Genomic DNA, 20,224 nt, shown 5'->3' with positions numbered 1-20,224 from the left:
AGATTTAATTATCTTGATAAGGAAAACAGATATTTAATGAATACCCCTTTGACATATCAAGATAGTATTCACAACTATCCAGATAAAAATTCTTTTAAAAAATTGCATTTGAAGAATCATTCCTTAACATAGCAGTAACTCTATGAAGTTTATATCCAATAAGAAACATAATTGTGAACCCCAGTTGGGAATTAAAGTCTGAAAATTTTAGCCAATGTAAGAAGATACACAGGAAGATACAAGGGCTATAAATATTTGAAAAGAGGCCAGAAGTTATTATTAATTGCAAACACTACAATCACCTTATTGGAAAACCACTCCAAAATTAACTGGAAAAGTATTCTAACTAATAATACATTTCATTAAAATGGTGGGATAAGAAATAAATCTACGAAACCAATAGTTTTCTCCCCAAACCAGTGTTTCTTGAGCTTTTCTTTGAGGTGGGGGGAGGGAGTCATAGGCCTTTTCTGATGCAAATTACATGCTCTCTTTATAGGAAACCACCAACATGCACATTTCTTGTAAATAATTTTATGTCATTCAATTGAAGCCCCTGGACCACAAACTATAGGCTCACTGCTCTATAGTGAACAATAACAATTTAGAAAATACAAAAAAAAAACCCATTTCATTCACAATGGAAGCAAAACTTTAAAATGCCTGGGAATAAAGCTAACAAATACTGTATGAGACTGACTTGAAGAAAAGAACAAAACCTTACTGAGGGACAGAGAAGTGATAGATCTTTAAATAAGAAAATAGGTATAGTAAAAATGCAGTGCTACTGTTGCTAAAGTTAATCTGTACTTTTCATACAATTCAAATGAAAATCCCAAGAATATTTTGGAACATAAAATATTATTTTAAATGCATGTGCTTGGAAAAATCCACTAAAGACCAAGGAGATTTTCACCCAAGATTAGAAATGAGAAAGGACTGGTCCTCCAGATGTTAAAATTAATTAAAACAATGTGGTCCAAGTATAGAAACAGACAGAAAAACAGAACAGATTAGCAACAGAATAGAAAACCCAGTAATGGACCCAAGTCTATCAAAGAGTTTAACTTTTCAAGTTGTTGGTAGAAGATTATTCCACAATGGTGTTGGAAAAACTGGCTAATCAGATGGAGAAAAAGAGTTGAACCTTGGCCTTATAGCTTACATTGCAATAAATTCTAGAAGAAGCAATGATTTAAATGAAGAAAAAAATAATTAAAAATACTAAAAATAAAGGTCATCATAAAAAGGACAATGGCAGCCCAGTCACAATTATGGTAGGGATAGTAAATACTAATATAATGCAGATGTACATTAAAACAATATATCATAACTAAGTATAACCAGAAATACAAAAATAATACAATATTAAAACATCTTTTTAGTGAATTTCACTGTACTAGTAGGTAAAAAAAAAAATGGCCAGCTTAATAGATGGCAAAAATACATTTGGTTAAATTGAACATGTTTTCCTGATTTCTTTTAAATGAATAATTGGACTTCCTTGACATGATCTCATTTCCAAATGATGAAACATTTAAAGTATTTCAATTAATGTTAGGAACAAGATTATCCTTGAAGTTTTCAAGGAATTATGTAGTAGTTAACATTAAATTATTTTATTCTACCAGCACTTAAATTGAAATTACACACTCTATTATGCTAATGAAGGAACCTACAAAATTTGTTACAATTTGTCAGTTGTTTAAATTGATGAAGCTAAGATATCTTGGAAGAGCAACATGATGTAATGCATGGTGTATGAGTTGGATCAAATTTAGAATCCAGAATTGGAATACTAGTTCTGCCATTTACTAGTTATTTGACCTCAGCAAGTTATCTAACTCTTTGAACCTCAGTGTCCTTATCTGTAAAACTGAAGTAACAGCAGTCAAGATAGAGTATGCTTGCTACTCCCTGTATCTCTTGCTGATTACAACAAAAAGCTTTGGATAAAATCAAAAAGTAGTCATGTGAAGACTGAAAAGTAAATAAAGCTGGTGGACCAGAGATGAGAGTTAAACCCGGGAGAAATGACCCACACAAGTGTAAGTTCCAGATTTTCCCCCCTCTTTTCTGTGATGGCTTTAACCTGAGGGTGGGTCTTAGCGTGACTAAGCATGGCAGTGGCCTGGGATGCCACCGAAAAGGACAAGAAAATCCGCATATTTCTAGGCCCCTCTGGGAAAAGGGGCCCCTGTGGTTCAAAGAATGTGAGGAGAGTCACCATTTTTATTTCTCTTTTACTACTTTTGGCTTTTCCTTAAGGGCAGCCTCAGTGGAGGACCACATGGCAGCAGTGTGGGTGGCCAAAACTCCTAAAGAAACCCCGTTTTTCTTGCTAGAAGACCTGGAAAGGGGAGCTTTAGTGGACCAGACAGTGTTGGGGGAGGATCTTGGAGAGGAGAGAGCTGGAGAAGAGGACCCCTCTAATTTTGTAAATAAAGCTGTATTAAGTCCCAGGCTCACCTCTGAGCTGCACATATGTACCTTTGGAGTTTGAACAGATCCAAAAGAATCTGAAAATTGAATTGACACTGAAACCACTACTCATGGAAGAGATAGAACTTGTGGTCTGAACCTAACCAGGATGATTGCTTACTGAAGCAGACAAAACAAAACAAAACAAAACAAAAAAACCAACCTTTTCCAGAGGATTTAAATATGATCCAGACTCCAAACAACATAACATTTAAAATATTCAGGATATATTCTAAAATTCCTTGACATATACAAGGCACCTAGAAAATGTGATCAATTCTCAAGGGAAAGAACAATTAAGATGCCAATTCTGAGATGTTGGAATTATAAGGCAGACTTTAAAGCAGCTTTAATAACTATGCTCCATGATGTAAAGATAAACACACTTGAAATAAATGGAAAGATAGAAATTCTCAGCAGAGAAATAAAAACTTTAAAAAGAATCAAATGGAAATTTTAGAAATGAAAAACAAAATATCTGTAACAAAAAATTAACTGGATGAACTCAACAGCAGAATGAAGATGACAGAGGAAAGATTCAGTGAACTTGAAGATAGATCAGTAGAAATTATCCAATCTGGAAGAAGAGAGAGAAGAAGGATTAAGAAACAAGCAGAACTTCAAGGACATATGGAATAGGACCAAAAGGTGTAACATTTGTTGCACTGGAGTCCCAGAAGGAGAGGATAAAATGATTGGAGCAGAAAAAATATTTGAAAAATAATGGCAGCAAACTTCCCAAATTTGGTGACAGACATAAGTTTATAGATTCAAGAAGCTCAGCAAAGCCAAAATAAGATAAAGTCAAAGAAAACGAGGTCCAGACACATCATAATCAAACTCCTGAGAACTAAAGATAAAGAAGAAATCTTGAAAGCAGTTAGAGGAAAACAGCACATTACATGTAAAACAGTGATTCAAATGACCGTATAGTTCCCATCAGAAATTGGAGTAACAATGATCATATAAGAATAAATAAGAAATGATATGTAGGGCCGAGCCCGTGGCGCACTCGGTAGAGTGCTGCGCTGGGAGCGCGGCAACGCTCCCGCCGCGGGTTCGGATCCTATATGGGAATGACCGGTGCACTCACTGGCTGAGTGCCGGTCACGGGAAAAAAAAAAAAAAAAAAAAAGAAATGATATGTAAAGTGCTTAAACAGATAAAAGACACAAATGATAGGTATTACTATTCTAATTGTAGATCCTTTACCTAATCTTAACACTCTATACAGTGCTGTGCTGCCAGCATTAAATGCATTTTTTGACTTATCTGGACATAACTCCACCATAAGTTGAGAAACACCTATATTTATTTTGCAGTCTATTTCTTCAACCTTCCCGTAGTTTTCCCCTACGTGTATTTGATCCCAAGAATTGGATGCAAATACAACTTTGACGTTATTTCCTTTGATTTACCCAAAGTCTCTTGCTCTTGTTGAAATGAGAGTCTGCTAATTCATGTCTTTTTTTTGGAACAATTTTTGTAACTCTGTAAGTTTCCTCAAATATTACATAGGTATTATAACGGATCTTTTACTGTCTTATAGAGATATTGTGAAGATCAAATGAGATATATAGAAAAATGTATAATTCCTGTGCCCAGCTAGTGCACTGTAAGTCATGTAATTCAGAAACAGGACTAGCTTGGAAGATCTGAAAGCCTGGTTCCTTTAGCCTGTCTCCTGAGAAAGTATTTTAGTGTGTAATCGCTTGCTCGCATCTCTTCTGTAGGCTGATAAGCTTGGGGATGTGTCAGTGAACTGCACGCTGACCTGAACTCAGCCACATAGTCACCACCTGAAACCCACATGGCCTTTAGCGAGGCATTTCTGGCTGTTGTTTGATGCACATTTTGCCCATATTAAATGCTGTTTCTAGGAAAGTAAGGATTCTGACCTCTGTTCTTCTCTTTGGCATGGGAAACTAGCAGTAGCAAAGTTAAGGCACAAACAATTAGATTCCAAGTAGATTCAGAGGATGTCTAATTTCAACAACCATAACAAACCAAAAGGTGTCTGAAAGCCTAGGACTTCTGATAACTATTTATACAATCCCCAACTTCCCAGAGGCTGTGAGCAGCAGCACACGAAGGTTCTATAAGTGATGCGTGAGCTTGGTCTCTTGGCTAAACTCTTATGCATGGGGCGAGTAGAGTCAGCATGAAGCAACACTGGGAGGTCTTGGGTTATAGGATAATGTGAAGGACAGGTCCTTCTCTGTGGTTAGCTCCCCATCCCTGAATAAAAGACATCTCTGCATAGAGGATGGCATCATATGAAGACTAAGCAAGAAGTCTTGCAAATGGCTGAGACACTTCCTCAGAGTTTCTCAAAATCCGTGGCCAATATTGAAGGAAAATCATACAGGCTTCTTGGATTTTATGATTCTCTGTTGAACAGAAGATAGCAAGGTAAACTGGAAAGAACGTGGAGCCTGGGTCTGGTCTGGGTTCTGCTTGGTGTCCTTAGGAAGGTGACATGGCTTCAGTTTCTCCTTCTGTTAATAAGGAATCAGAAAACCCTGTTTTTTAAATGGGGTTTCTGTGTGTCTCAAATGGCAGGCATGTGTATAATACATACAGCTGAAGGAGTGACAGGATTTGAAAACTTGTATATGGTAGAGCACTCTTTTTGTTACAGATGGGAAGCAAAGGCATGGAGGAGAATGGGGACTAGCTCACATTTGCTGACCTGAGCCAGAAAACCTTACTCCATCCTGTTGCTCTATTTTCATTTCTATAAGAAGAATGTTATAGGATGAAGTCTTACTGCCCTCCCTGGACTTGTCCATCCTCCTTTCCTTTTTCCAGCATGTCCATATATAAATCTGCCAGTAATCCCACATGTGCCCTCCATGGTGCTTTCCTCACATGGATCATATCACTTTTTAAAAAGTGTGCCATGTCATTAATGCAGAAAAACCGTCTTCTCCACTCCTCAGTGTACTATCCTAACTATGAGTAAATGACATGTCTCTGTTTTGCTCGTTTCATCTGCAAGTAAAATGTGGTAAAGCCCAAAATAATGTTTTTTTTTAACCTAGGTCTAACTACTCCTTTTATGTCAACAACATTTTTCCACACTTGATTCGAATTTCCTTATATTCTGTGGTGCCATAAGCTCTCCCTTTCAATTCCCTTCTCTGGTGATTATGTATGATACTGTTTCAAGCTCTTACCTCTCTCACAGTGCTCTTATTATATCTCTGAAACGTTAATCTACAAAATAAATCTAATTTAAATAAAAGAAAATACATTCCCCCAAGAATTTGGTTTGCTAATGTTTTGCTCCAAGTTCGCAGACCAATGAAATGTAAGATTTATCTTAACATGATTTAGTCATTTATAAAATTTCATCAACATCGGAAAATTCTATCAAAAGTCACCTCAGGGTAAACTAGCAGAAAGGCCCACGTGCAAAGTTCAAGGCTTAATTTAAAAGAGAGAACTATTAGATTAAATGATCGACAGGTCAAGGCTGGCACTAGGACACAAATCTTACAGCCACTCAGGAGAGATGGACTTTTTAATGGCAAGAATGAGAAGTAACCTTACCTGTCTTCTGTTAGCTTCATTAAGGTTGTTCCTCGAGTTGAGAAGACAATAAAGGACATTCTTAGCTGTGGGCTGGAAGGGAAAAGAAACTCTATTAGGCAAGCAGAAAGACTGTGGCATGCCACTCCATTCCAGGCTTCCTACCTGCTCTTTCTTTATATCATGGCTGCCAGAGCTGAGGGCCCACAGCCCAAAGCGGGCCTCCTAAGCTGCTGCTACGAGTATTCAGCCAGCAGCAGACTGGAAGCCGTGGACTAAAGAAAAGACCCACTGTCTTCCTGGAGACTACTTTTGATCTGACACTATTGCTCAGTGATTATGGGTTACAAGTAAGAAAGATAAAATTCATCATCACTCTGTGTTCTGTCTGAAGAAGTGTGCCCTTAGAAAGGGACTGGTCTGCATGGCCTCTATAAAAAGAGGCATCCTGATAGACAAAATTTGACAGTGTCTCGACAGCAGTCTGATGTATCCTATCCTGAGAAGAGTGTCTCAGACTACTGCAGCTCGATGCCATTAACCATTAACATCATACCATGAGCTCCTTTTGATCTGAAAGTAGGCTCACCATCAACTTGTAATTTCTGCTTGGCTTTCCAAAGAGGTTATCCTATAAGAAGAGAATATGCTGACTGGGTGCAGAATATCGATTCCACTTGGTAATATATTTCTCTTTATTAATGAATAAATTGGCTCAGGAGCATTGTCAACGGAAAACTCTGGGAGACAGAACAACTCTCAGCTGAGGACCTGTTTCTCAGCCTGCAAGATAGACCATCAGACTATAGTGGACTCAGCAATGGAATGCCATCCCATGGGGCTCTCTCTGGGCGGCCAACTGGTTCACACATTATAGCATCAACCTATTTCTTCACAATGCAACAACCTCCCACTCCCAATCTGGCTCCAAACCTTGTAGTTCCCACATTCCAAAACATTTCCCAAATCTGCCCCCTTCCCATCCCTTAGCTTAGGACCTTGGCCTCAATCATGTGACCACTGCAATTGTTTCCCAGCTGGTGTCCTTGCCTATCATCATTCCCTGCTCCAATTCATTCTTCACACTGATCCCAGAATTATTTTCCTAAAATATAAATCAGATCTTGTCACTTACCTGCTATAAAACCTCCAATGGCTCCTACTACCTCCAGGATAAAGCGTACATTCATTACCATATGTATGATGCATCTTTGGAAACCCTTAGCATGGTGTTTAATGCTTGGTAGGATCCCAAGCAATTCCTAGTGAATTGAATATTGGTGTCTTAAAACAGACCTCGGTTCTCTGTCTATACACCATGCTGCCTGCTACTACTTGACCAGTGCTGCGGCAGTAGGACGCCATGTCCTAAATGATAATAATAGCAATCATAATGATAGAAATTAATATAATAATGGCCAACCTTATTGGGTTCTTACTATGTGCTATGCACTATCACAAGTGATTTGCATGTATGATCTCATTAAACTTGTAAAGACTTTATGAGACTGGTATCACTATTATTATTCCTATTTTCTACAAAAGGAAATTAAGGCCCTAAAAGGTGAAGCAATTTTCCCTATGTTACACAGCGGGGGAGTGGCAGACCTGGGGCTTAAAACCAAGCATTCTGATTTGAGAATTTGGGCTCTTAACCACTACATTATACTGCCTTCCTTCTATCAAGTTCAGCTTTGGAAAGAATGAATTTGAAACGTGGGAAATGTAGGTCTCCAAGAGGCAACTGGTGATGAGTCTAAGCTAGAGACATAATTTGGTAGTCATGGGCGTACTGACGTGGGCAAAGCTGTTCAGAGCAAGTGTCAGCAGCGAGAAGGTAAGTGAGCCAGATGTAGAACCAGAACCACATTTAAAGGGCTGGCTAAGGGCAGTGAGTGAGATGAAAGCAGAAGCAGAGGCCAGTGGAGGAGAGAGTTTCAAGGAGAGAGAAGTCTGTATTGGATGAAGCCCCTCGGTGCAGCAAACAGGACTGCAAGGTGCTCACTGGATTTGTCCTGCAGGACATCCTTAGTGGCTTTGGTGAGAGCTAGCAGGTGGAGGGTGGGGATAGAGACAGAAGGAAGTGGGTGAAGGAATGAATGAAAAGTAAGGATATAGAGGCAATAAGTCTTTACAGATATTTTAGTGAGAAACCAGTAAAGACATGGGGTAGTATCTATAGGAAGGCATGATCGGGAGATTTGTTGTCATCAACAATTTGGGACAAGGGACAGGAGAGGTTAGTTTATGTCTGTGGACTGTGGGGAAGGAGCCAGGAGAAAGGGAGAAGAAAACACAAGAGAGAAACAAAGACCTGGAGGAGACTGGAGACAATGGGATAAAATTGGACTAAAATGGAGAGTTTGGTCTTAAATAGGAGGAATACTTGGACATCAGAGACTGGTGGGAAGGACATACATGCATCTTTTAGGAGGAGGACTAGAACTTGAGGTCAGCACTCTTGTCTGCTTTTCTCAGATTCTTGGTGAAGTAGGAGGTGAGGCTCTTTGCTGAGAGTGATGGATGTGAGGTGTGGGTTGGGGCTTGAGGAAAGTGGGGAAGAATTAGAATCATTATTAGGAAAACTGGGAAATGTGAAGGATTCCGCTGAAATTAGCAATGAGGCATATGTACTGGCTTTAACCGCTGTTGCTGAATAAATTTCCACCTTGCAGTGCCAGATACCTCAGACTATTTATTAAAACTAATAAATAATAAAAATCACCCATCCATTCACTTATTCAAAAATACTGATTGAGCATGTACTGTGTGTCTGACACTGTTACGGGCACCTGGGCTGCGGCAATTCAACAAAATACAGTCCCTGCCTCACACAGTTTGCATGATGGTGATGTCTTGGTGCTGTGCTTTGAGGGGTTCATTAGCCAAGGAGCCCAAAGGGACCACCAGAGGAAAGTGCCTCGTGGTCAGGATTAAGTCATGCCAACTTCTCTGGGCCTCCGTTTCTTCTTCTATAAAGCAAGAGGACTGGATTAAGTGTTCTCTTAGTTCCCTCATCTTTTAACTTTCTTTGATTCTAGGGTGGTAAAGAGTCTGAAACTACTGAAGGAACTGGGAAAGAGAGCTGTGGTGGCCACTCTAAGCCAGGTGCTGGGCTAGCTGGTTTGCACATGCTTTCTTTTTATAATCCTCACATGTAAACTAGGGTACAGTCAAGGTAAGCAATTGCTGTGGTTGCTCAATGGAGCTTGGGTTCAAAGCCACATCTGCCTGACTTCAAAGCCTTTTCCATTAGACTCCTGTGCTTTGGAGGGAACAGAAGACGAGAAGAGCACATAGAGACAGTGCAGGTAGCGTCAAGCATCTGCAGGCAGGTACGTTTTCTATCACTTCAAAGGACCAATGCATGAGGGTGCAGGAAAGGACATTATGGCTCAGTGACAAAAAGACTTTTCTGAAAACTGGAATTGTCCAACTACGGGATTGTTTGCCTCAAAAAGCAGCAGTTTCTCACCAGAGCCATTCAAGCTGAGTTACTGAATGCCTCCTAGGATAGGCTGGGAAGTTGTTCCTTTCAATTCTAAGTTTCTATGATCCTCGTAAAATTTTTTTAGCACCACCCGTGTATTTGTTTCTCTCCTTTCCTTGTACTTTTTTCTTCCTCTCTCTCCTCTCAGAATCTGTTTCCCCAGTCATTTGGGTTTAAATACTTCTTGCTGTAGGTTCTGATTTTTGGCATTGCAGGGTAGCCACCTCCTAACCCTTTCCCTTAGTTAGGCAGCTGAGTCTCCAATTGGTGTTGAGACAGATAACTGGATTTGGAGGGAACATGCCTGTGATTACTCTGGGCTTGGAGGATAAACTGTATTCTGAGATAAAGAACTTTATTCAAAGAAGAACTTTATGGTCACTCATATCAACTGGAAGACTTTATGGAGGCCACCCAGCATGAAGTGGAGCTGTGTTAGAATTTACAATGATCAGACCAGTTTTACAAAGACCTTGACAACTTGCTTCAGGCACATCCATGAAAGCTGTCACAGTTGTGTTATCCCTTGTAGGCTGCACACAGGGAGGGTGGAATGACCCCCTCTTCTTCACTAATGGGTGTCCGTACTTACTGGAAAGTAGTCCCTCCAGGACTCCCACAATATTTACAGTGACTATGTTCAAAAGTGCATTGCCTTGCCTGGGAAAGCAGTATTGAGAATGCTCAAGGGTTCTACATGACAGGGCACATAGCTAGAGTGATCAACCATCACGGTTTGCTCAGGACAAAGGAGGGTTCCCAGGATATGAGACTTCCAGTGCTAAAACAGGGAACGTTCTGGGCAAACCAAGATAAGTTGGTCACCCTCATCGCTATACACCCTACACGTGAGTCCAGCTGGAATGTGCCAAGTGACCCAGTGTCATGCACTGTACAAGAAAAATGTTAATGATCCTTTGATAAGAATATATTATTCAACAAGGGAGGGAGAATGTTAAAAATTTTGGTCTTATAACCAAATCTGGCCCCTCGTGATAACAAATGCCAAGAGTTATTCTAATATGTGGCAAAGATTAAAACAAAGTAAACAGTCTCTGGTCCAAGATCTGAGAGTCCACCTTTGTCAAAAAGCATCCTAAAAGTAGTTAGTAATTAGTAGCAGGCATGGGCTGGTTTTACTCATGGCGGAGAACTACACGGAAAGCAAATGCAGAATGTTTCTCACCTGATGAATTTATGAGCCAGCTGTTCCACAAAATAGTAGATTTCATTCCAGTGGTGCAGCACACTTCCTGATCTAGGAAAACAAAAGCAGATGTTGCTTGACTCAGGCGATCACTTGTCTTTACCTTTTATTATTTCTCTTCACATTATATTATGTTACATTTGGCCTATTAATGTGGCTCATTACCTGAAACTTCTATAACTTCTGAAATTATTTGAAAGGGTGTTTAGAATTTTTGTTAGAGTTCTTAAAAATTTTGTTAAAGAACTCCCCCTACTCTACCTCCCACTGCTACCACTCCATATACTCATACACTGAAAAACAAACCAACAGACCCAAACCCTGGGCCCAAATAGATATACAGATTAGTTTCAAATCTTTAAGATCCAGTTATTTTTGTGCTATTTAAATCATATGTCTGATTAAGGAAGAAAAAGTATTCCAATTCATTTAAATGAAATTAGTATAAACAGACAAAACAGAGAAAGACAAACAACCCCTGCCCCCAGAGTCCAATTTCATTTGTAAGTATAGGTGCAAAATCCCTAAATAAAATATTAGCAAAACAAATTCAGCAGAAATCCAAAAGAATAATGATTAATTGGTAGAGTTTATTTCAGGCACGTACTGATGGTTTAACGCTTAAGGAAATCTAACGTAATTGATGCAATGTAATGCCATATTAATAAACAAAAGAAGAAAAACTATACAGTCTTTAAATTAAAAAGGAGTCCTCACTGAAAAAAAGAGAGAAACTGTTTCTCTGGGACATATGGAATCATGGAATTTTAGATTTGAAAGGGGTGTCTTTATTTCCCAAGTTTGACTTTTGTTTTACTGGTACCACTTCGTACAGCTTCAATTCAGCTTATAAGTATTTTCCACAGTGCTGGTACTCAGTCTGTTGCAGGGAGTTCACGTTAGTTTTTTCTACTCGAACCCACTCTTCTGTAGCTGCGATGCCTCCTCCCTTCCACTTCAGGGTGTGTTTCAGCTGAGCTCTGCCTGTCTGCTAGCAACTAAATTAGAGCTTGCTCCTTCTGCTCTGACGTTTTGTATTGCAAACGTTTTCCACTGGCTTCTGATTACTTTTACTTTTTTATGCACTCATTTTCAATTTTAATTCTAGAGTTATGTGTTTTATAAATACAGCTATTGTTTCAAGCTATTTTACAGACATTTAAGCAGATTTCCTTCCTTTTCATGGGTACGACATTCCTAAGAATTCTCATTCCAGTTGGGCGTATTCCATCTCAATGAGAATTCATTTTTCTCTGGGCCATATCTAGAAATGATATGTTTGTTCAGCCTATACAAAAGTGATATGATATGTAATGGTCACACAAAGATTCTGTATCACAAGGATATACTCTCCCCAAGTTAATGTGTACCTTCAATTTTAGAAAAAATTCTGAAAGGATTTGTTTTTAAAACTGATTTAAAAACTGACTTTAAAAATACAGTGAAGATAAAGGTTTAAAAGTAATGAAGGCAATTCTGAAAAAAGTATAACATGGCTAGAGAGCTTGTCCTATCAGATATAATGACACTATATATCTGACACATGACATAACAGCAGTCAATGGAATAGACTAGGGAGCCCAAACCTCAACCTATGTGAGATCTGGCTATAGTGAAAGAGGTGGTTCAAAATGAGGAGAGAGAATAAACCCTTCAGTAAATGATGCTGTGACAAATGGATTTCTCACTGAAAAAAATTAGATTGCTATCTCATACCAAATGTAACCCTAGATGTATTAAAAAAGTAATGGGAAAAACAAAACTTGAAATCTGTTGAGTGAATTGTAGAAGACTTTTATGTCCTCAGGTCCTTGAAGCGTTTCTTAAAGTAGATATGGAAAGCATAGAAAGAATAGCCTTTAGAAAAGGATAATTCTGACTACCTGAAATGTCTAAATTTCTGAATGACAAAAAGATACCTCAAACAAATTAAAAGATAAGAAAAGAATGAGAGAAAATGTTCACAACAAACATAACAGGCAAAAGATTAGTGTCCAGGATATGTAAGTAATTGGCACAAGTAAATATTAAAAAAGGCAAAAAATAGAAAAATAGACAAAGGATGAGATCAGGCAATCCCTTGAAGGACAGCAAATTGGCATATGGAAAAATATTCAACTCCTCTAGGAAGTACAGATGTGCATATTTAAATAACTGTGAAATACCACTTCATATTCTTTAGATTGGCAAAAATTAAAATGTCTAACAATACTAAGTGCTGGTGAGAATACAGGCTAAATTAGTGCTCAGACATTGCTAGTAGATGTGGAAATTGATATGACTACCTTGGAGAGCAATTTGGCAATACCTAATGAGGTTAGAGATAAAGCATTTTCTATAACCAGAAACTCTATTTTTAGGTATATTCTTCAGTGCAAACAAGGAAATGTATGGGAGGATCTTGTAGAAGGATGGTCATTGTTGCACTATTAAAAGAGAAAAAAATTATAACTAACCCCAATATCCATCAGTAGATAATTTACGTGAATATATTCACACACACACACACACACACACACACACACACACACACACACACACACACCTGCACACACACGTACACTTATTTCCTTAAAAAAAACTAAAACAAATGTGAAAACGTGTTAACATTTGCTCATTTTATGTGGAGAAATCACGGGCATTTATTATGTTATCTTTTGTTCTTTTTTGAAGAACACTGTTTTAGGATTTTATAAAAAGCACCGTACAAGGAGTTGAAAGACAGGGATCCAATCCTGGATCTTTCCACATACGATGGATATTCATTATAACTGTATTTTCATGTGCCAATCTCAAACTCTACTGTGGCTGATTTGAGATAGTATTTGGGATAATCAGCAGCAGGGGATTTTGTATTTCTTATTAAGTAGCAAAAATAACTTACTGCTGGGTACTGTTCTAGCACAGTCGAATTAAAATGTAATATGTCGTGACAAGTGCTGCAGTTGGGGTTTGTGCTTTGGGAACACAGACAGGGAATGAATGGCTCTCTCTGCCTGTGCAGGCTCTGAAGAGGGGATGGTCTTTAGTAGTCTGGATCTTGAAGGAGGGGAAAACTTGTGAGAAAGACCAGGGAAGAAAGCACATCCTCGGGCTGTGCTTGGGGAAGAGCAAGTGTTTCATGCAGCCCATAGAGGAAGGGTGAGGAGCTGGGAGAGGAGGAAGAAGTCAGTGGAAGATGGGGTGGGGGCCCTCCTGTCAAAAGCAACCCCTTCGAGTTCTGCTCTCTCAGCCTTTATACATATTCCATCTGCTTGGGACACTCATTGTCCACATGGGCAAACTCCTCCTCATTCTTCAAGACTCAGCTCAGTCTCTACCTGTTGCTTTTGACCAACACAGAAAGGACTTATTGCCTCAGCCTCATGCTATTAAGGCACTGTGTGCATCTCCCTGTCATCATCCTCTGATACTGGGTTGCAATCACTTTTTTCAACCTCCTTTTGAGAGGACCTTAAAGAAATTTGCCTCCCCAGCATCTACCTATTTGTGGAATGGAAGAAAAAGACCATGGAGAGGAGAAGCCTCTATTACTCATGGAAGCCTCCTGATCTTCTGCCAACTGGACATCACCTGTTCTGCCTTAGCTTGGATAAACACCCTGGGTTTGGGACTCAGATGGCTCCAGCCAATTATTCCCGTGACCCTATGTGTACCTGATAAGCCTTCCCAGATCGGTTGATGATTCTAGAGTACAGATCCCTGGTGACTGGGCTTTCCTAATCATCAACAATAGACCTCTGAGCTTGATGATAGCTGGGAGTCTCCTAAGAGCCCACCAGAACTGCACATCCTAGCCCTGGGCTTTTAAAGCTTTAGAATGCCTCTCTCATTAGGACGCCAGCCATTCTCCTGGACAGGATTCACTTCTATACTTCAGATCTCAAAGACTGGTCCTGGCTGTGCTCCTTCAGCCATGGGGTAGATGCTCTGGTCCTGGGTGTCCCGGGTGAGGGTCTGGCAGATACGGCCCAATGCTGTCTATGGGCCTCAGAAGAGGCACCACATGACGGGCTATAATCTATAGTCCAGTCTGGAACTCTACAACCCCTCCCCACTGGAATCAAGAGATTTCCTTTAACACTGGCCATCCGTACCCACTTCTGAAATGCAATGCCGTCTTCTGGTTATTATAACCAGGACAATTAATCTATAAAATTCTGGTTACTGAGGGGTAGGGTAAGATGCCTAATGATTAGAGAGGAATCCCACACTTCTTCCACCCCATGTTCGATTTCCTCATTAATTGAGAAGTTCTGCAAGTGAGAAAATTATTTTGGGAGGAGAGCCAACGTGTTGGTGAAATAGGGACTTGAACTAGAATTCAGAGACTATTCTTGACTCCCTGGTTAAGGAGCAGGGGCTTAGAATAAATACTTTCAGGTTACTATTTCTTTATTCTAAAGACTTGGCCCTATTCACAGCCACAAATCAATTTACATTCCTTTACTTACACTTTCTTTTATCTTGAAACACTTCATTTTACTATTCTTCTTTCTGACATGTAAAATTTATACAATTTTGGTCTTCACCTGATTTGTTGGTGCTAAATATAGGGTAAGGTCCAAAAACAATATCCTTGAGTGTTGAGAAATGTCTAGATCCATCAAAAACTTTCTTGCAAATGGGAAGGTGCTGAATTTTCTCAAGAAGAAAATGAAACTTCAATGATAAAACTGAGGCCAGAAGGTATTGACAGGCTTGCTTGTCCCATCCTATCTCTGCTAATAGCTGCCCTCTCACTGTTGGGGTTTTTTGTTTCATATACATAAGTGATCATTCTTTACACAATTATTTAAGCCTTGACTAAAATATATCCCCTTTGAACCACACATAGGAAGATGTACATAGTCCACTTCCTCCAGCATCGAAGGTGAACACAACTTTCTGAGATTCTGGGAACCAAACTGGCTCTGTCTTCTCTGTTACCCTGGGATTCCAAGGGGCCTCAGCTACAAAAGGGACATGAGAATACAGGGATATCTGGATCTAAACCAGATCTGCACCTTGGACTCCTACTCTTTACACTGAGCCTTCTTAACTCATATATGCAGGCTTTGTCCTACCCTGAAATCAAACCACCCCTTGGAAAAGAAAGGAGCCCCAAGCCCCATGTCAGCTGCTTATGGTTTCAGCATGGAGGTGAGCTTAGGAGTATTGCTCCTATTTCTTCACCCCAAATCCCCAGTGGAAGGGGGTTGCCTGCCTGGTGCCACAGTCCTCTCCCCTGCCTCACCACCGCCCATTGGCCACAGCTGAACTTCCTGTCCCTGAACCCTAATAACCTCATCCACGGGACCTCTGGAAAATACCCACTGGGACCCCAACCAGACTCCTGCTCTTATCCCATAGGGAGATAAGCCGGGTCTTTCACTCAGTCTGAATTTTCTATTGAAACATGCGTGTCTCACCTGCACTTTGCCTTGTGACTGATTTTCTGCTTTGGAAACTGCCCTAGGGGCTACTACTCCCAGAATAACTGGCCCAGGGTAGTTCAGACCCTTGACTTCCTCTCAACCCTGAGTACCTAAGTGGACTCCTGGTCACAGCCAGGAGAAGCCAGGTGTTGGTTGGGAAACGGCAGAGAGTGGATCCAATTCCAGCTTCTCTCCACTCTACAATGTGTGAAGTACATTCATCATGCCAGTGTGTTTAAGAGTTAGTGACCTTAAATCCTAGCTATGGAGTCCTGATGGTATCTTCAGGCAGAATGGTTCATCCAGTCATTGTTACCAAAGCTGCAAGGTAGAAATAAAAATCCCTGCTAAGCCATAAATAAATAGTACCAGAAAATGTTCCATTGGACTCTGTTGTGGATTTTTATTTTTTCCAGAATTGCTTTTAACACGTAATTGCTGGGAAACTATAGCTACAGAGAGTTGCAGTGCCACGTTCTAGAAATTAGTGGATGTGAAAGGCCCTTGACTTTGACTCAGTTAAATTCTGACTCAAATGCTGTTCTAGCCCCAGAAGATTCCATGGGCCAGCTTAGTATCAGGAAGGTGCAGAGGGTCCAGGTCCTCCTTAGGGTGTTGTGCCTCTGTTCCACAAGTATAAATCTCAGCAAAAGTTTTCAAGTAACCTCCCAGAAATTCTACTTGAAGACAGTCTTACAGAATTCTCTGCTTGAAGCCTCATTCAGTACTCTTGGGCCCACTCAAAAACAGAGTCCATGCCCTCTCAACCATCTTCTGACTTGGCTTTGGAGAAGGGCTCGCCAGACCATGGGGAGGGAAAGCCACCAGTCCTCTCTACGAGTCCCAGATGGCCACTGCTAGGAGCAACTCTAGAGTTTCTTATTTGTTTTCATTTTTCTATGCTCTCTCCAGAGTTTGGAATGTGGTAAGAAGTCAAGAAATTTTTGTGGCTTTGCACTCACTGTGTGCTCCCAGTGAGGGATTTTGCATGGAACCAGGCATTGCCCTCACTCAGGTTACTGTTCAGTTACTTCCAAGGGTCTAATATGCAAAGAGTAGGAGCAAAATAAAAATTCCAAATCTTATTCTGACTTGTTTTCTGAAATGCATTCTTTTGTGTTTATGTGAGTTTCCAAACCTCCCTGTGGTTAAGCTCCTTAGAAAACACAGGCTCTTTCCATTACCCACACATACAACCAGAGTCAGAAAGAATCAAGTGGGCCAAATTGAGTTTGAGTTGTCCCTCCTTCTTTTGCGCATGGATTACAACATAACGAAAGAGAAAAAGAAAGCTTGCAGTTGGAACCATCACCTAGGAGTCTTAATCCTGGAAGGGCAGAGTGGTTCTAAGGATGGAAATGATAAAACTGTCAGTCCCTGTTTTTCCTTAGCCCCACCCTGCTGAAGTCACTGATGTTATTGGTGACCCACTCAGGTTCTCAGCCAATCCTAGAAGGGTATGGACATGTTCAGCAGCCTCACGTGCCACTAAGTGGGACCGACAATTGGTCCTGCTGTCAAAGACTCTGTGATCTTTTGCCATTTTGCCCCCGCCCTCCTTTCCCCAGCTTCTTCCTTGGACTTCCTCTCCCTCCTCCCAGCCTCATGCTGCACTTAACTGGCCAGAGCCCTAAACCTGACCCAGGCCTTCAGCCCTTGTCCTCCTTGACCTCTGCCTGGGGTCGCAGCCAAGCTTCCATCCTACTCACAAAGCTTGACCTTGACTCTTGCCTCCACTCCAACACCTTCCAATACCAGTCCAGACCTAACCCCAATCACTGAGCACTGTACTTGGAGTTTGGGGCCACCCACCTTGCTCCTGTCTGTGTTGTGGAGACCCCAGCCCAGGACGCCCAGCTTCACCCCACTGACTTGTGATAAATTTCTCGTTAGTCAAACTAACAGATGGCTATGAAAACAATGATTTTTAAGCTGCAGGATGCAACCTATTTGTGATGTGGAAAATCAATTTAGTGGGATGTTGCCAACATTTAAAAATATATATATATAATAGAATTGAAATATCAAAATAGATTGCAGAAAGTAACAGAGAGTAAGACTAGGTGAAACTTTTGGTCAATATATGTAAGTATGTACTGTGTCAAGAGGTAAAGTATTTTTTTCTTGTGGGTCATGATCGAAAATACATTTTACGTGTAACAAAATATCTATTCCCTTTATCTCCACTCCCTTGACTTTTGCAACACACACACATGTACATACATACACACCCCCACACACCAGGGAAAGCACAAAAACATTTTCAGATATCAACTATTGGTACTTTTGGTGCAAATTCAACACAGAATTGTTGTTAAGAACACAGACAAGTGGTTAGTTGCCCAAAGGTTACTTCCCATAATTGAAACACACAGCTGTGGTTCCATTTCTCACACTCTCCAGATTCACAGAGATGAGGCCACTATAGCCACTTTGCATCCTCTGGAAAGATAAAAAGGGGGATGGGCCGACAGCACGAGTGAGAGTGACTGTGGATGTTGTCACTTGGAAGGAAGTGACTCAGAATGAGGGCACCAAAGGAGAAGGTTTTAAAATATCGTGTTACAAAAGCAAAATGCTCACTGTTGGAAATGCAAGGGAAGGGGGCAGACAAGCAAAGGGAAAAAACCAAAAATCACCCACCATCGCACATCTCAGAATCCTTGCCCACACTATAGAGATTCTACTTTCAGACCTTTCCCCAGTCCTATACACTACGCATATTTATAGCTTGTGGTCCCTGCTCTTTTCACCCAATGTTATTATAGTTATGAACAAATTTTCATTTCATTAAGTAGTCTTCCCCAGCATCACTTGTAACATCTGCATTTTCTCCCTTTTATAGATACATTATTATTGATATAATTTCTTTCTGTACATCGGGTTGCTTCCTTTTTTTTTTTCACTTTTATAGCAGCATTGTGATGAACATTCTTGTAGCAATATCTTTACATACGCAATGGGGATAATGTTTTGAAATTTTTACTGTGCTTTTCTCTTTGGCATTTGCACAGAAAGTAATATAACACACCCTAGTCAGTCTAAGGCATCCATCTACCACGGGCCCCAGTGGAGGGGTGTGGGATTCACTTTTCCAGCCGTGATGCAAAGAAGAGAGGGAAAACAGCTAATATTTGAGATTCACAATATAATTTTGCAGCAAGATAATTGGTTTGGAAGCAAGACTTTGTCAAAAGAGAGATTTTCTAAATTCTTTTAGCAGGTAAAGAACCAAACTCGGAGAATTCAGATCACATTATAGCAAAGATATAATTTCCTCTCGTGTCATTTGGTAAGGAAATCTGTGCCTTAGCATAGGCAATATGACAGAGGGATAGGAAGCTCTCAGCCCTCCTCTCTCTGCTAACTGAGAATTACAAAGAGAAAAGAGCCAGACATACAGATGCCAAGAATGGGGGGTTCATGCTTGGGTCTCAGGGAGGCAACTGCCCCACATCAAGGTAAATCAGGCTGTGCAACGAGGGTGGGCAGAGGAAGGACCAGTTGATTTCATTACAGGTTTAATTCAAATGTATTTAATTATAAGCCACAGAATTTTTTTCATATATATCGTTCATTTGATTTTCTTTGTATTAATTAGGACCAGCTACATAATTTGCAGAACCCAGTGCAAAATGAAAATGCAGAGCCTTTTGTTCAAGAATTTCAATATGGCACTAGCAAAGCACTGAACCAAATGTCGGGCCCTTCTAAAGGGGGTGGGTGGGGTGGGAATGGCGCAGGTCCCTGCCCACAAAGCTGACCCTGTTACCAGTATTCTTTGCCCATTTTCTACTGGGTTGCAAATATTTTCTTAGTCTGGGGGTTGGCAAACTCTTTCTGTAAAGGGCCAGACCATAAATATTTTAGGCTCTGGGGGCCTGGGGTTGGGAGGCCTATATGGTCTCCGTGGCAACGGCTCAACTCTGGTTTTTTTTGTAGCCCAAAAACAGCTGTTGACAGTACATGAACAAGATGAATGTGGTTGTGCTACAATAAAGTTTTATTTACAAAAGCAGCCTGCAGGCCATAGCTTGCCAACCTCTGTTCTAGACAGTCATTTTCTTTCTGTCTTGTTTCTTCTAATTCCTATAT

The 20,224-nt window shown here is 40.4% G+C and overlaps 1 protein-coding gene across 3 annotated transcripts in view; it reads right to left on the bottom strand.

Moving 5' to 3' along the window:
• The window catches only part of ANTXR1 (ANTXR cell adhesion molecule 1), a 215,566-nt gene that overhangs the window by 179,605 nt on the left and 15,737 nt on the right, over positions 1–20,224 (bottom strand). For all 3 annotated transcript variants that reach the window (XR_010021671.1, XM_063078500.1, XM_063078501.1), the window contains exons 2-3: positions 10,692–10,763; positions 6,037–6,108 (exon numbers count right to left, since the gene is read on the bottom strand). Coding sequence is in view for 2 of the 3 variants with exons in the window: in XM_063078500.1 (XP_062934570.1) it covers positions 6,037–6,108; positions 10,692–10,763 (144 nt within the window). In the remaining variant the exon portion in view is untranslated. The remainder of the gene's footprint in view (positions 1–6,036; positions 6,109–10,691; positions 10,764–20,224) is intronic.

This window comes from Cynocephalus volans, chromosome 14 (assembly GCF_027409185.1).
Source record: "Cynocephalus volans isolate mCynVol1 chromosome 14, mCynVol1.pri, whole genome shotgun sequence".
NCBI classification, from domain to species: Eukaryota; Metazoa; Chordata; class Mammalia; order Dermoptera; family Cynocephalidae; genus Cynocephalus; species Cynocephalus volans.
This window is presented reverse-complemented; position numbering and strand designations above follow the sequence as displayed.